A 16582-nucleotide genomic window follows, 5' to 3' on the forward strand; every position below is an offset into this window, starting at 1 on the left:
CTTAAACACACTCCTGTGCTACCCCAAAGGAAGAAACACAGAGCTTACATCATCACATCACCCTTTGTGTGCGATCGTGTGCAAATGCAGGATTGGATTGGATTAATATTTATTTTCCATTTGATAATGATGATATCGGAGCCTATATTATGATACGCTGAGGTTAGCTGAATAGAACAGAATCCTGAAGTATCCTGAAGGAAGAAGGGCAGAAATGAGCACGCTGCCTTAATAAGATGCTGACACCCATCAATACTGGGATGTCATGTCTAAAATAATAAAATTGATAATAAAATAAAAGATTATTAGATTCATAAATATTATAATAATAATATATATTTTTTTGTTTTTACCGCTGTTTTAAAGCAGCTTTATGTAGCATTTGACCCTCAAAAAATGTGAAAAAATTGCAGCTTCAAAACCAGCAAAGCAAGATTTGTGATGTAAAAGTACGTTACACTGTCCACCTGTAGGGTGAGCCCAGAAGCATAAAATACCAATTCTCCATAAAGCTGCTTTAAAATAAAGGTTTACCGGTCATTTACAGGGAGATAAGGCAAACGGACTGTTACCTTAAATGCATAGGAATAAAAGGATTCATACAAATATACAATATCAATATACAAGCTAAAATTAAATTATATATATATATATATATATATATATATATATATATATATATATATATATATATATATATATATATAATAAAAACTCCTAAAAATAGATAAATAAATTTAAATAAAATATAATAATATAATATATATAATAAATTATATAACTATAATAAAATTATAGTATTTTAACTGCATTACTGATTCATTCCTGCAGGATTTTGCTGTGTTGTTGTTTTGGCAGTATGGTTTTTTGTATTTACTGATGTTGTTTACTCACCACACTTTCCTCTCTGCCTCTCCCAGAGCTGGTGATCCCAGACAACGCCAACGTCTTCTACGCCATGAACACCTCGGCCAACTTCGACTTTGTTCTCCGCGCGAGAGGCTCTGAGGGACGGCCGGTCCAGCTGCGTTCTCGCTGCAGCTCCACACTCCCACGCGCGCAACACCGCGCCAGCCTGTCCCTCCGGCTCAGCAAGGTCACGCTGTGACCTTCAAACCCCCAGGCCAGGGTCAGCAGGGCACTTGTATTATTGTTAGTCTGTGAAGAGGCTACATAACGATTTGGAACGGTGCCTGCGGAGGACTGCTGCCAGTGCAATGCCCTGAAAACGACAGTGTTCCTGACTCTCACTCCTTTAACATGGGAATGTTGTCCATTCCGTTATTTCCGCCCTCCATTCGCAGGCCGTGCCTTCAGTCATGTTGCCTTGTGCTGCTCCCATGCTGTACCCTGACCCCCCCATAGATCCTCTGTGGCTGGACATGTAGGAGAAACCAAGTCGTTGTCAGTATTCAGCTCGTAGTGAGCGTCACTCTGTCTGCGTGCTGGACGGAGTCTAACGGACAGAAAGACTCCTATTGCCTTTATCAATGATGAAGATGATGATGATGAAGATGTTGTTTAAAGGACTATTGCATCAGTATTGGAAGTGATCGCTGGGATCTGTGACGTCATATGTGTCTTTTCCGTGTCCTCGCGTGCACTGTGTGGACAGCGCGGACAGCAGCCTTGTGGTTGTAGGTCGAAGGACTGGCTTAGTGCTGTTTTGCTGCCCCCTGCAGTCTCTCTAAGTCAGTGATCGTGTCTCTCATATTGTGAGCTGTGTGACGAATGCAGGAGACGAGCATTCTGATTGGTTCTCTCTGGGCTTTATGAAGTCTGTGGGGTGTGTATTTACCTTTAGGGGTGGTGCCTAGCAGGTGGTCGGACCGATAGGAAGGCTGGCCGCGCTTGAATCTGGACTGAGCTGAGCTCTGATTGGTTGCACTTGCTAGTAGATGGGTGGAGATGGTGTTAGTGTGTTGGTGTGTGTGTGTTGGTGTGTGTTGGTGTGTGTTGGTGTGTGTTGGTGTGTGTGTTGGTGTGTGTGTGTGTGTGTGTGTGTGTGTGTGTGTGTGTGTGTGTGTGTGTGTGTGTGTGTGTGTGTGAAAGAAGAAAGACAAAAAGAGACCCCTCCACTACTGCAGTCTTTCACTCCATAGACGCAGTTGGACTGACGTAGTGTTTTTTATTTGTGTGTTTTTTTGTAAGACTGAAAAATTAGCTGTAATATTATTAAGAGAAAGATTTGGTAAGTTTTTTTTTTTTATTATTATTATTATTATTATTATTATTGATTTGTAACTAAAATAATGTTAGAAAATATGTGAAAACTGTGAAGCCATGAAGGTGACTGTATAATGATGGGTGGTATTCAGATGACTTCAGTTATGCCCCAGTTTTGTCCTCCTGGACCCCTGGCTAGTCCGTGTTATTGCTAGATTCCAGTTTCTGACCCCCGTGAGCCATCAGAGCCATCACTTATACTGCAATTACTACTATTACTACTACTATTAATAATAATTATAATTGTAGTAAATTTGAGTAAACATTATTAATAATGATGCTGGTAATAGTAGTAATGATAGTATTGATGATAATTATAGTGGTGGTGATAGTTTAAGAGAGGGGTAAGAGGGGGTGGGTTCCAAATGCCCCTTCATAATAGCGATGATAATAAATAAAATAATAAACAAATAAAAAGTATATAAATAAATAATATAACAACAATAATAATTATAATAATAATGGTGTAATAAAAAAATAACAGTCATAGTAATAGTAGTAATGTCATTTGAGGAACAGCCTTTAACACGACTAAAAAGTGGACTAGCCTGAGGATCCCAAAGGACTGAATGGGAACACCGCCCCCTATAGTTCAGTACAGATCTTACTCAAGCACACTTCTACTCCCCTAAAATCCTGACTGAACGCAACGAGCAGTGGTCACACTAACTTTCATACGTAAGCACTAAGCAAACTGTTCCCATCAGCCTTCTTCCCAAGTTTCTATCTGCCTTCCCAGTTGTGTATAGCTTTTCCCCACCAGCCCCACCACTACTCTACTCCCCTACTGCAGTGGCATTCCCAGTCCCAGCCCAGCCTCTTCATGTTCTGCACGTTGGTGATTCACCCGTGTGTGAAAACTTCTGCATAATTAAAGGGTTAAGATGTAAGCATGGTCATTCAGAGTGGTGTGTGGGAAATGCTCCGTTTTAGTGAAATGCCCTGAGAAATATTTTTTTGCAGTGGTGGTGAATAGAACCAGATGTCTCAAGAGTTTAAAAGCTCTGAAAAGCACCTCTAAATGCTACACCAGCAGGGAAAGTGGTGGTGAATATGCTTCCTGATGCCTGTGACATGAAATCTGATCTCAAATATTGTTAATAAGTTACATATTTCCCAAAGAAAATGTATTTTATGCATATTTCACTTAATTTGATCATATTTAGCATTACATAGAAAGTGGAGAGTGACATTGAGACCTATCACCATCACTGTAGAAGTCCTCCCTGATTGACTGATTAACCCCCCCACACACACACACACACACACCCTGAAGATTTATGGAGCCTAAATCTCTAAACTTTGATCAGCTTGAGCAAAAGTAAGGCTGTTAGTTCTGTCAAATCGCCAGTCAGTTTTACGTCATCCTGCTACCACACACACACACACACACACACACACACACACACACACACACACACACACACACACACACACACACACACGCACACTGACCTGCATTCCTCATTGTCCCTGCATTGCATTGTTCCCGTTCTCATTCCTGCATGTGCCATATGTCCATTTTAAGCCATCTCCTGAGAGAATCGCTAAACTCCTTCAGTTATGGTCATCATTTCAGTGACCGTAGCTGGCCAGCATATCGCAGTTGTGGGGGGCTTACTGCTTCATTTTAAAGTGTCCGGTCAGTCAGTGGTAGCTGGTCTGTTTGTCTTAACTTCAAAAAGCAGCACTTGTGAATTTTTCTCAGCCTCTTATTTTGCATTTTTCTTCATTGCCAAAGAATTTTCTATCTAGAAGAGTTGGTGAATAAATTATCATTATTGTGATGGAATGTTTTTTTGTAATTGAATATTAATTTTCCTGAATTAAACGGAACTGACTGAAGTGTGTGTGTGTGTGGTGTGTCTTTATCTTATATAAAATTCAGTGTGTAAAAGTGACTAGGAAGTGTTAAAGCTTAAGAGTCCTGAGGGTATGATCGTACTGCATTTTAAAGGGTGTTTAGAGGACTTTGGTTATGGACTATGGTTTAAAAAAAGGCCAATAGAACAGGACCCTGGGGAGCAGATAAGCATGAACCTATTGGCACCATGCTGCCTAATGCCAGGCGTGGGCTAGAGGGGGGGTATAAAGCCCCCCAGCATTGAGAAGCTCTGTAGCAGTGGAAGAACTGTGTTCTCTGGAATGATGGGGGTGGTAGTGATGCTCCATTCAGTAATTCACCAACACTCTAGTCTGTGAATGCAATCAAATCCTCACAGCAATGCTCCTCCAAAATCTAGACAGTTACTCCAACAGAAGCAGGACTCACTCTTTAATGCCCCTGATTTCAGGCACAGGGGTTTCCTTTCAAGGCTTCTACGTTCTGCTAAACGCTCCAAAAGGTCAGGGCCTCTTGTTGGAGGCTCTAAGCAGGTTCTCCCTCTTAAAAGTGAGGGTCAGTTTGACTCCTGGTGGATCCATTGAACTCAAAGAGACCAAAGAGAGATAAGAGTCTGTTGGGACCAGGATAACAGTTGGCCTACAGGCTATGAGTAAATGTCCAGTCTATGAGCAGAGATAAAAACAGCTTCACTCTGAATAAACATGATGATAAATAAATGATGTTTGTATACAAATACACTAGATGTCCAAATGTTTGTGGACACCTCTTCTAATGAATGCATCCAGCTAATTTAAGGACTGCCAGGCGTGGGCTAGAGGGGAATAAAGCCCCCCAGCATTGAGCTGTGGAGCAGTGGAAGAACTGAGTTCTTTGGAATGATGATTGGTGCTCCATCCATTTTTTTGGGGATGAGCTAGAAGTTGGAAGGAGATGATAAGGTGGTGACTTCACAATCAAATCCTCACAGCAATGCTCCCCCATAATCTAGCAGAAAGCCTTCTTCCCTGGACAAAAGAGAGAGTCACTCCGACAAAAGCAGGATCAGCTATTTTTATTATCCTTGATTTCAGAGGAAAGAGTGAATAAGCAGGTGTCCCAATACTTTTGTCCATATTCTATATGACTAGCACCTTTTAGAGGTGCCAGAGTTTCCTGTCAGGGTTCCCTACCTCCACGTTCTGCTAAACGCTCCAAAAGGTCAGGTGCTCATGTTGGAGGCTATGAGCAGGATCTACCCTCAATCAATACTGATACATATTGACAATATGCCAAAGCATCTTTACTGCCTCGTTTATAATCAACGTCTTTCTGATGGCACAGACTGATAGAGGTAGACAGACTGACAGACAGACAGATAGACAGACAGACAGATAAATAGACAGACAGACACACAGACAGACAGATAGAGAGACAGATAAAGAGACAGACAGATAGACAGACAGACAGACAGATTGATACACAGACAGATAGACAGATAGATAGATAGATAGATAGATAGACAGACAGATCGATACACAGACAGATAGACAGACAGATAGATAGACAGACAGGCAGATAAATAGATACATAGACAGACAGACAGACAGACAGATCGATATACAGACAGACAGATAAATAGATAGATAGACAGACAGACAGACAGATAAATAGACAGACAGACAGACAGACAGATAAATAGACAGACAGATAGACAGACAGACAGACAGATAAATAGACAGACAGACAGACAGATAGAGAGACAGATAAATAGACAGATAAATAGACAGACAGATAAACAGACAGACAGATAAATATACAGAAAGACAGACAGACAGATAGAGAGACAGATAAATAGACAGACAGACAGACAGATCGATACACAGACAGATAGACAGACAGACAGACAGATCGATATACAGACAGACAGACAGACAGACAGACAGATAGATAGACAGACAGACAGAGAGAGAGACAGACAGACAGACAGACAGATAAATGAACAGACAGGTTTATTGTAAACACTGCCACCCACACATGTACCTCTATTGTTGCTATGAGTTACCACTACTGCCATTGTTGTATCAGGCACTGTGACATCACACTCGCTTATAAACGGTGTATAACGGTGGAAGGTCATCACTGAGAGCGGAGAGCAGATATGATATACATGATACTGACGCTCCTCCTGTTCTGGGAGGTCTCACCACACCTCATGCTCTCCGTGGTGCTGATCTTCACCTGGCTCTTAAGCTACATTCTTTAGCTCAGAGGAGCAACGATAAGAAAAGGAGCCATAAGTACGTCAGGAGAAAAGCACTGGGTAGGGGGTGGGGTTAAAGGGGGTGGGCGTGTGTTAAAAATGCATTCAGACAGGACACTTTCCCAATAAAGCTGAATTTATCAAGATTAAGAAGTTCTTAAATGAGGTTTAGGAACGTTCTCACCTGCTTGGGTTCTCCAAACTCTCTCAGAGAGGAACTCAACAAACTCTGAAGATCCTGCCAGAGCACATGATGGTTATGATCCTATGACTCTGACATTTACACTTAATCTTTCTGAATTTATAGGATATGACTCGATCCTGATCACTGAATGCCCTCGACGCCACCCCCCCCCTTCTTATTTTCAGCGTGATGACCCTTTCTTGAATCAGCTCTGGTGCTGGAGGAGGCTCCGGTAACCTTCTCGTCACTTCGTATCTGGAGACCTGCAAGACCTGGAGTCCACATTCCTCACCCAAACTGTGTCTATACAGCTTATACAGAAGCCCAGCTTGCTCACTGAAACCAGTACTGGCCCAGAGAAAGACCCATGCAGCTCTCCAACTGAGAGCCCAGCCCCTAGTGTGAACGTATGTTATGATTATGGGATCTCAGGACAAATATAATAAACTTGGCAAGACCAACATATTTACCAGATGTGACACAGATGGAATTTGGCTTTCGCCTTTAACCCATCCATGCAGTGAACACACACAGACACACCAGTGAAACACACACAGTGGACAGCGAGCACACATGCCCAGAGCGGTGGGCAGCGAGAGGGTAAAGGGCCTTGCTCAAGGTCAACAGTGGCAGCTTGCCGAGCCCGGGTATCGAACCCACAACCCTCTCATCAATAGCCCGGAGCTCCAACCGCTGAGCCACCATAAATATGATTCATATGATGAAGCAGGTTCAGATGTCATGACACGTCTTATATATACACTCTATGGACAAAAGTATTGGGACACCTGCTCATTCATTGTTTCTTCTGAAATCAAGGATATTAGAAATCCTACTTTTGTTGTTGTAACTGTCTCTACTGTCCAGGGAGGAAGGCGTTCTGCTAGATTTTGGACTGAATCATTGCTGTGAGGATCTGATTGTAGTTAGTGATGAGCTTTAGTGAGCTTTAGTAGGATAGTTTTTCCAAAACTGACTTCCAGCACCGCTCCCAGCGGACTGACCACACACACACGTTCAGCGGACTGACCACACACACACGTTCAATAGAGGTCCCGCAATGTAACAATACAATGTGCAATTGTGCAAGTGCTTGGAAAATGTGAACTTCTCTTGAAGGGACACTTAGTGTGGAGAGAGTCTGCCAGTTCTCAGTGCCCCTCTGGACTCTGCTCTTTATACCCTCACACGTCACATTTTGTACAGTTTCCATATGTGGGACATCAATCATCTAGCCCAAGTGTAATCATAAGGGGTGAAATCAGCCCCCACCTTTGCTTAATACATAGTACACATGAAGACACAGCTGGAGCAACTCAACATCTCTGTAAGGTACATTGGAATGCATGAGAAAGCATACATGTATGGTGCAATGGGTAACACCACTTCCTGCCAGTGAACTTCCACACCCTGTGGGAGACTGGGGTTCGATTCCTGGTCTGGGTGACTGTGCTGTGCTACACCAATAGTCCATAGTCCTTGGGCAAGACTCCTAACACTACATTGGCCCTCCTCTGTAATACCAGTAACCTTGGAAGTCACTCTGGATAAGAGCATCAGCAAAATGCTGTAAATGTAAATGTCCAGATAGATAGACAGATAGATAGAGAGACAGACAGACAGATAGAAATATAGAGATACAGACAGATAGAGATACAGATAGATAGAGAGACAGACAGATATGGATAGACAGACAGATAGAAATATAGAGAGACAGACAGATAGAGATACAGATAGATAGAGACAGACAGATATAGATAGACAGACAGACAGACATATAGATAGATAGAGAGACAGACAGATAGATAGACAGAGAGACAGACATATAGATAGAAAGACAGACAAATAGAAATACAGATAGATAGATAGACAGACATATAGATAGAGAGACAGACAGAGAGATACAGATAGATAGAGAGACAGACAGAGATACATATAGATAGATAGAGACAGATAGAGATACAGATAGATAGACAGAGACAGATAGATAGAGATACAGACAGATAGAGATACAGATAGAGATAGACAGAGAGACAGACAGATAGAGATAGATAGAGAGACAGATAGAAAGACAGACCAATAGAGATACAGATAGATAGAGAGACAGATAGATAGAGATACAGATAGATAAACAGAGAGACAGACAGATAGAGATACAGATAGATAGATAGATAGATAGATAGATAGACAGACAGACGATAGAGAGACAGACAGATAGAGATACAGATAGATAGAGATACAGACAGATAGATAGATAGACAGACAGACGATAGAGAGACAGACAGATAGAGATACAGACAGATAGATAGATAGAGAGACAAACAGATAGAGATACAGATAGATAGACAGAGAGACAGACAGACATAGATACAGATAGATAGAGAGACAGACAGATAGATAGATAGATAGACAGACAGGCAGAGAGCTAAATAGATAGACAGACAGGCAGAGATCGACCGACAGACAATAAGAGTGCTTGGGCAAGACTCCTAACGTCACACTGACCCTCCTCTGTAATACCAGTAACCTTGTAAGTCACTCTGGATAAGAGCATCAGCTAAATGCCATGAATGTAAATGTAAATATCCATGTGACCCTCACCATACTATTCCTTCAGGTCTATAAATAACAGCATATGTGATGAATTTACCTCGCAATATTGTTTCATTCCCTGTGTTTGACTATTATTTAAGTTGTGTATATACTGGTGATGTATCTACTTTTACATACAATTGAATGTCTTGCTATCCCTTTGCTGCTGTGACACTGTGAATTTCCATGCTTTCTTATAATTCTGTATCAGTTTCAGTTCAGAAAGTAAAGAAATTCAGAAGCACAAACGTTTCATTTGAGTTTGTTTAAAAAACGAATTAATGAAGGAACTGACATAAAAGCTGTCTAAAGGGATTAGAAATTGACCAATTAATGTTTACAAGTGAACCTAAGCCTTTCAAGCCAAGCAGGAACCAATCAGAAGGCTCGTCTCCTGCATCCGTCACACAGCTTTCAACATGAGAGACACGGTCATGGACCTAGAGAGACTGCAGGGGGCAGCACTAAGCCAGTCTTCAGACTTTCAATCTTTTCAAGGATGATGTCCACACTGTCCACACAGTGCACTCGAGGACACGGAAAAGACAGGCAGAGATGATGATGATGATGATGACCAATCACTTCCAGTACTGATACACTGACCACAAGAATTGCAACGAATTAGTATATTGATTTCATTCATTCATGTACACCGATCAGCCATAACATTAGAACCAGAGGACGTGACAATCATTGATTATCTTCATTTACAGTGGAACCTGTCAAGGGGTGGATATATTTGGCAGAAACACTGGGTCAGAGGACCGGGTCAGAACACTGGGTCAGATGAATGAGTCAGAAGCATCAAGCAGATCTTGTGGGGTGTCCCTGGCATGAAGTGGTCAGTACCTACCAAAAGTTCCAAGCTCCAAGAAAGTGCTGAATTGGCATCAGGGTCCTATGGGTACCTAAGGCTGCCCGATGATGCTCATAGAGGCCCCACCTCACAACTTACAGGGCTGCTGCTAACTTCATGATGCCAGATACCACAGCAGGACACCTTCAGAGGCGTCTCGATTGGTCAGAGCGTATGGTGGCGTATATATATACACAACTGAAGCTTCCTGAATCTTCTCATCTTCTGTTCAACACCCTTGATTCATGGGGATGATCCAATACAGCATAAAACACAAGAAATCAAACAACTGGAGAATCGGCCACAATGTTAATGGGTACCAGATGCCAGATGATGCTCACAGAGACAGACATACCCCACAACTTACAAGACATAAAGGATCTGCTGCTAATGTCTTGATGCTAGACTCCACAGGGCACCTTCAGAAGGGAACCAACAATAGGCCAAAGCTCTTTAAGAGGTTCCTCCATAGTTTCAAGTCAAAGAACCTCCAAGAACATCCAAAGATTCCTGTGAAAAAGCCCTTAATATGAGAGCATAACCTCTCTGGATACCAACTGGAAACATACACTACATGTCCAAATGTTTGTGGACACCTCTTCTGATGAATGCACTCAGTTGCACCCATTGCTGACACACACACACACACACACACACACACACACACACACAGCTTGTCTAAGCTTGTCTAATCCCTATAGAGAAGCAATGCCAATAGAATAGGACTCCCAGAAGGAGGTAAAGAAGCTTGAATCTATTGGTACTGTGCCTAATGCTTGGTGTGGGCTAGTAGAGGGGTATAATAAAGCCCCCCAGCATTGAGCTGTGGAGCAGTGGAAGAACTGTGTTCTCTGGAATGATGGTGGTGGTGGTGCTCCATCCAGTACTTTAAGGATCGGTTGGGGTGGTGATCATCCAACATCCTGACCTCACTAACGACCTCTAGATACCAACTGGAAACCAAAGCTAGGGATTCAATGCAAGCATAGCTCTGCTCGCTCTGGGTCAGACAGATCATTCAATAGTGCTTTCCTTTAGTTGCTGGTATATAAAAAAGAGATGCATGCGAATAAAAGCCTGACAGTCTGGTTCAAATCAAAGAGTTCAAATAAACCAGCACCAGTCTTATATAATCCACTGAACTCTCAGACTTTCAGATCAATGTACAGATGCTAGGTTTTCATACAGGATATCAGCTCAGTATCAGCTCTTATTTATCAGTATCAGCTTTTATTAAAATGTAAATAAGCTGATATCCCGAGAAACGACTCTTCTCTTAATAGCCCTTAAGAAAAGGAGAACAAACAGACTACTGAGGAGATGTGTGTGTGTGTGTGTGTGGAGAAAGCCCTCGAGTAAGGCGCCTCGGAGAAGATTCCTCTTTGTTTGTGCCTTACCAAACATCTAACTATAAAGGGAGTGTATATGAATCTGTGTGTGTGTGTAATGAAATCCCATGCTGTTTGTATTGACACAAAGGTATATCAGGTGGACTGAAACAAAGTCACACAAAGACACACAAGGAATGAGACAAAAGAGACAATAGCACTTTCATCTCATTCTAGATGAGCTGCACTGGATCTTCACTGACATACTCTTTGAGGTGCAATCGTGACGTGAACAAGCCACAGTTGTATGGGTCAGCACATCCCCAAAACATCAGGCAGGCCCTATGATGCAGTGGTCAGTACCTACCAAAAGTGCTCCAAGGAAATGACAACTGGTGGACCGGCGACAGGGTCATGTGCACCTAAGGCTTATTGATGCTCATGGAGGCCTTGTCTCACACCTTACAGGACTTAAAGGATCTGCTGCTAACGTCTTGATGCCAACCTGCCATCAGACTCTGCTTCGAAGTGAAATCGTGACCCTTCTGAATGCAGGATGAATGCAGATATACACTCTATAGACAAAAGTATTGGGACACCTGTACATTTGTTGTTGCTTTTGTTGGAGTAACTGTCTCTACTGTCCAGGGAGGAAGGGGTTCTACTAGATTTTGGACTGAAGCATTGCTGCGTTAGTGAGGTCAGGATGTTGGATGATCGCCACTCCACATCATCCCAAACGTATTAGAGGAAGCACCATCATCATTCCAGAGAACACAGCTCTTCCACTGCTCCACAGCTTAATGCTGGGGGGCTTTATACCCCTCTAGCCCACGCCTGGCATTAGGCACAATACCAATGGGTTCAAGCTTCTTTATCTCCTTCAGGGAGTCCTATTCTATTGGCAGTGCTTCTCTATAGGGATTAGACAAGCTTAGACAAGCTGTGTGTGTGTGTGTCAACAATGGGTGCAACTTAAAGTAACTGAGTGCATTCATTAGAAGGGGTGTCCACAAACATTTGGACATATAGTGTATGTTGTTATTTCTCTGATATTACATTTGCGAAGGTATAGGCGAGGGTCTTCATCAGCCCCCATGAAGATCATGTTACTGGGAGAAGACCCACACTGTCACCCTCAGCTGAGAGGAAAATGGTTCAGATGGTCAAGAACAACCCAAGAAGACTCAGGCCTGCCATAAACTGAAGCTGCTGGAACACCAGTGTCACCATCTATAGTCTAAAGAGAAGGCCTCCTGGAAGAACGTTTAATGGTCAGATGAGACAAAGATGTTTGGCGGACTACAGACAAGCCAGTCACCCCCAAGAACACTGACCAAGTGTTAAGCATGGTAGTGGTAGCAACATGCTCTGGGGTCTTTTGGTACTGGCACATCGCACAAAGGGGATGGAATAAGAAAGAAGAACCTGAGAACACTGAAGCTAAAACATCAAAGATGTAAACAGCAGCTCAGTCGGTCACCAGTAAACACTGGTGTGCTGATGAACCAGTGTGACTAAGCTGGGGGATCAACTAAACCAGCACCAGACCAGCATAAATCTGCTTAGATTGCTTTTGTAGCAGTGATAAGAGGTTGACGCACCATGGAGAGGAATAATTTCAAATATGTAAGTATATCAGCAGTGGCTCATCCCTTTAAGCAGCTTACGCACCATTTCATAAAATGAAAATTCAAAAATACTTGAAAATATTTGTAATTATTAAAAATAAGTGTGCATTTAACAGATGGATTTGTTGAATTCATGTCTTACAGTACATTTTTTACTGTATCTGAGTAAGTATCTGAGCTGCAGAGAGGAGATGTAATCTTAGGTAAGCTGAGGTTGGGTCTCCTTGCTTGTAATATTATTGTAAAAGGAAGTAGAACCGCAGTGATCGGCAGCCTCGTCCAGCATCGCTACAATGGCGGCCACTGGCTTTGGCCAGCATTGCTGCTGCAGCGTTAGCTTTATTCCATGCCGGCCTCGTCCAGCATCGCTACTGCATCAACTGCTGGTCTTGTCAAGCATTGCTGCTGCAGCGTTAGCTTCACTATCGTACCGGCCTCGTCCAGCATCGCTACTGCGTCAACTGCTGGTCTTGTCAAGCATTGCTACTGCAGTGTTAGCTTCGGTCCATGCCGGCCTCATCCAGCATCGCTACAACGTTGGCCGCTGACCTTGTCCAGCATTGCTAGCGAAGCATTTTTGTAAGTCGCTCTGGATAAGAGCATCTGCTAAATGCCCTAAATGTAAAAGTAAATGTACTGCAGAGTTAGCTTCGCTATCACGCCAGCCTCGTCCAGCGCTACTACCACGTCGACTGTTGGTCTTGTCAAGCATTGCTGCCATGGCGTTACTACCGCTGTCATGGTGTTAGCATCGCATATATGCCTCCTTTAACAAACTGCGGAAAGGTAAAGAGAAGAGAAACGAATGGGCTGCTGCAATTCTAGGAATCCAGGAAACAAAGCATGTGGGAGCTCATGATTTGATGAACAAGGAAAAATACAAGCCCACCGTAGCAGCGAGTTACGTGACATGCTAAGTTCAAGTAGGTGAGAAAGCAAGCAAACCTGGATGAGCCAGTTTACTAAATGAGCCTGAAAACAGTGAGAAAACACTCCTAAGACCGTTCACTCAGAGACGTGCTAGTCCTCCCCCCCCTAGTGTTAGGGGCATTGCTAATGATTAGAGGAGTTTGTATAATGGGGATTGGCCAATTGGCCTTCCAAATTGGGTAGAAAAATGGGGTAAAATTAGAAATAATTTTAAAAAAGTATTATTTACCCTAATTTATTAAAGTCTAATTAAATGTCTATCTGTTCCTGTAGGTTTGCTCCTGTAGGGTAGAACAGACAGAGGCCTGCTCAGCCCTCTACTAACACTGAGTAGGGTGTTAAGGCAGCACCAGAGTTTGGGTAAAAGCGATTTTTTCAGCGTTTGAGAGTTTTGGAGGTCTGCTAGCTGTAAACCACATTTGTGTGCAGGATTTGATTTATAGGGGTCATTGCCAAGCGGCCCCCATTCGCTTGCATTTATTATTAACAACATTAGCATTTCGGGGTGAAGTATCCCTTTAAGCAACAGACTGCTGATATGAGCAATGGAGCGCCTGCCTCTTTCAGCTTTCCCTCATAATTCACCGCCTTAGTCATCCATCTGATAGCGAACTTCCCTTCACCTAGAGCTCCGTGTCTATCATCTATGTTTAACGGGCTGTGTATGCGGAGCTGCTTTGATTTGGGCATGGTCCGAGGATGAAGCCTGCCAACAGCAGGACACGCTTCCTCTGTAGTGTCAACACACAAAGCGAGAGAGAGGACATAGACTCCCTTTGACGGCACTCGAGTCTCCAGGGAGTTATGTAAAGCAAACAGAATAATTCCCTTTAATTTCCATTAATATTTATACCCAACCAATATGAGTGGTTGTGCTTTACATGCGGCGACGCCATATAACGCAGCATTCAAAATGCATGAGGAGGACAAATTCCCAGCCCCTGTCTGCTCTGACATGAGGCAGTTGTGATAGGTGAGCGGCTCTCAGGCTCATCCGTAGTCAGAATGGCTCTGTATAGAGGTCAGGATGACGGCTTTGCGCTCGCCTCAAAATGGAGCGTGAAATTGACTATTAACTTGTAATGCACTGAAATGAGAAAATCCAAGTGTTTACATTATTAAAACACTTCATTTTGTTATCTGGAGACACCGGCAACACGCTGGCCGTTCTATTTGAGACGTCAACATCTTGTACCTCGCCTTCGGGAGGCTTTAGCTCTTGGTTCTGAAAAAATGAGGCAAGGACAAAACCCTCATTGTTGATAATAAGAAGTTGTCAGCTCAAAACAACACCTTGCAGGACGTCCACCGCTGAATGGACCAGCTAAATATTGCTGGATATGACCAACCTAGGCAGGCCAACCTAAAGTGATTACAGAGCAATCTTAGTCAAACGTTCCCCAAACCCACATTTTTTGCTGGACCGCCTCTGCTGGCTGTCCTACAGGAGGCCATTTAGCTTGGAGACTGGCTCAGTGACTGACGGACTTTGATGAAACGATGAAGAACTGCCTCTTGTTTGGCTGGAAGAGACATTTTCTGGTACCGACAGTCTGAGGACTCTATTTGGCCGCAAAGTTAATAAGTATCTGAGCTGCAGAGAGGAGATGTAATCGTAGGTAAGGTGAGGTTGGGTCTCCTTGCTTGTAATGTTATTGTAAAAGGAAGTGGAACCGCGGTGACCACCAGCCTTGTCCAGCAAAGCTACTGTGGTGTTAGCGTCGCTGTTGCACCAGCCTTGCCCAGCATCGCTACTGTGAAGCCACTGGCCTTGTCCAGCATTGCTACTGCTGCGTTAGCTTTATTATCGTGCAGGCCTCATCCAGCATCACCAACACGTCGTCCACCAGCGTTGCCATCCAGCATTGTTAACACGTCAAACACTGGCCTTGTCCAGTATTGCTACTGCAGTGTTAGCATCATTATCGCACTGGTCTTGTCTAGCTTCGCTAACCCGTCAAACACTGGCCTTGTCCAGTATGGCTACTGCAGCATTAGCATCATTATCGTGCCGGTCTTGTCCAGCATTGCTACTGCAGTGTTAGCATTGTTATCATGCCGAAATCATCCAGCATCACTAACACATCAAACACTGGCCTTGTTCAGCATTGCTACTGCAGCATTAGCACCATTATCGTGCCGGTCTTGTCCAGCATTGCTACAACGTTGTCCGCCAGCCTTGCCCAGTATTGCTACTGCAGCGTTAGCACCATTATCGTGCCGGCCTTGTCCAGCATCGCTACAACATTGTTCACCGGCCTTGTCCAGCATTGCTACTGCAGCATTAGCACCATTATCGTGCCGGCCTTGTCCAGCATTGCTACAACGTTGTCCGCCAGCCTTGCCCAGTATTGCTCCTGCAGCGTTAGCATCATTATCGTGCTGGCCTTGTTTAGCTTCGCTAATACGTCAAACACTTGCCTTGTCTAGTATTGCTACTGCACTGTTAGCTTCGCTGTCATGCCGGCCTCGTCCAGCATCGCTACAACATTGTTCACCGGCCTTGTCCAGCATTGCTACTGCAGCGTTAGCACCATTATCATGCCGGCCTCGTCTGGCATTGCTACCACATTGACTGCCAGCCTTGTATTGCAGTCCAGTATTGCTGCCATGGCATTATCATCGCTGCCGTGGTGTTAGTATCGGATATATTCAATATATTCATTCAATATATTATATTTAAAAAAAAAAAAAAAGGTTGGTTTAAATGGAATGTTAAAAAAACAGCGCCACTCAATGAAACCTGTTGT

General features: G+C 43.4%; 1 protein-coding gene across 2 annotated transcripts in view; it reads left to right on the plus strand.

Moving 5' to 3' along the window:
* Positions 1 to 4071, plus strand: part of rgl1 (ral guanine nucleotide dissociation stimulator-like 1) — a 51335-nt gene extending 47264 nt beyond the window's left edge. For both annotated transcript variants that reach the window (XM_072681372.1, XM_072681373.1), the window contains exon 18: positions 921 to 4071. In XM_072681372.1, the coding sequence (XP_072537473.1) occupies positions 921 to 1108 (188 nt within the window). In that variant the 3' untranslated portion in view covers positions 1109 to 4071. The remainder of the gene's footprint in view (positions 1 to 920) is intronic.
* The last annotated feature ends 12511 nt before the right edge of the window (positions 4072 to 16582 follow it).

Source organism: Salminus brasiliensis, chromosome 6 (assembly GCF_030463535.1).
Source record: "Salminus brasiliensis chromosome 6, fSalBra1.hap2, whole genome shotgun sequence".
NCBI classification, from domain to species: domain Eukaryota; kingdom Metazoa; phylum Chordata; class Actinopteri; order Characiformes; family Bryconidae; genus Salminus; species Salminus brasiliensis.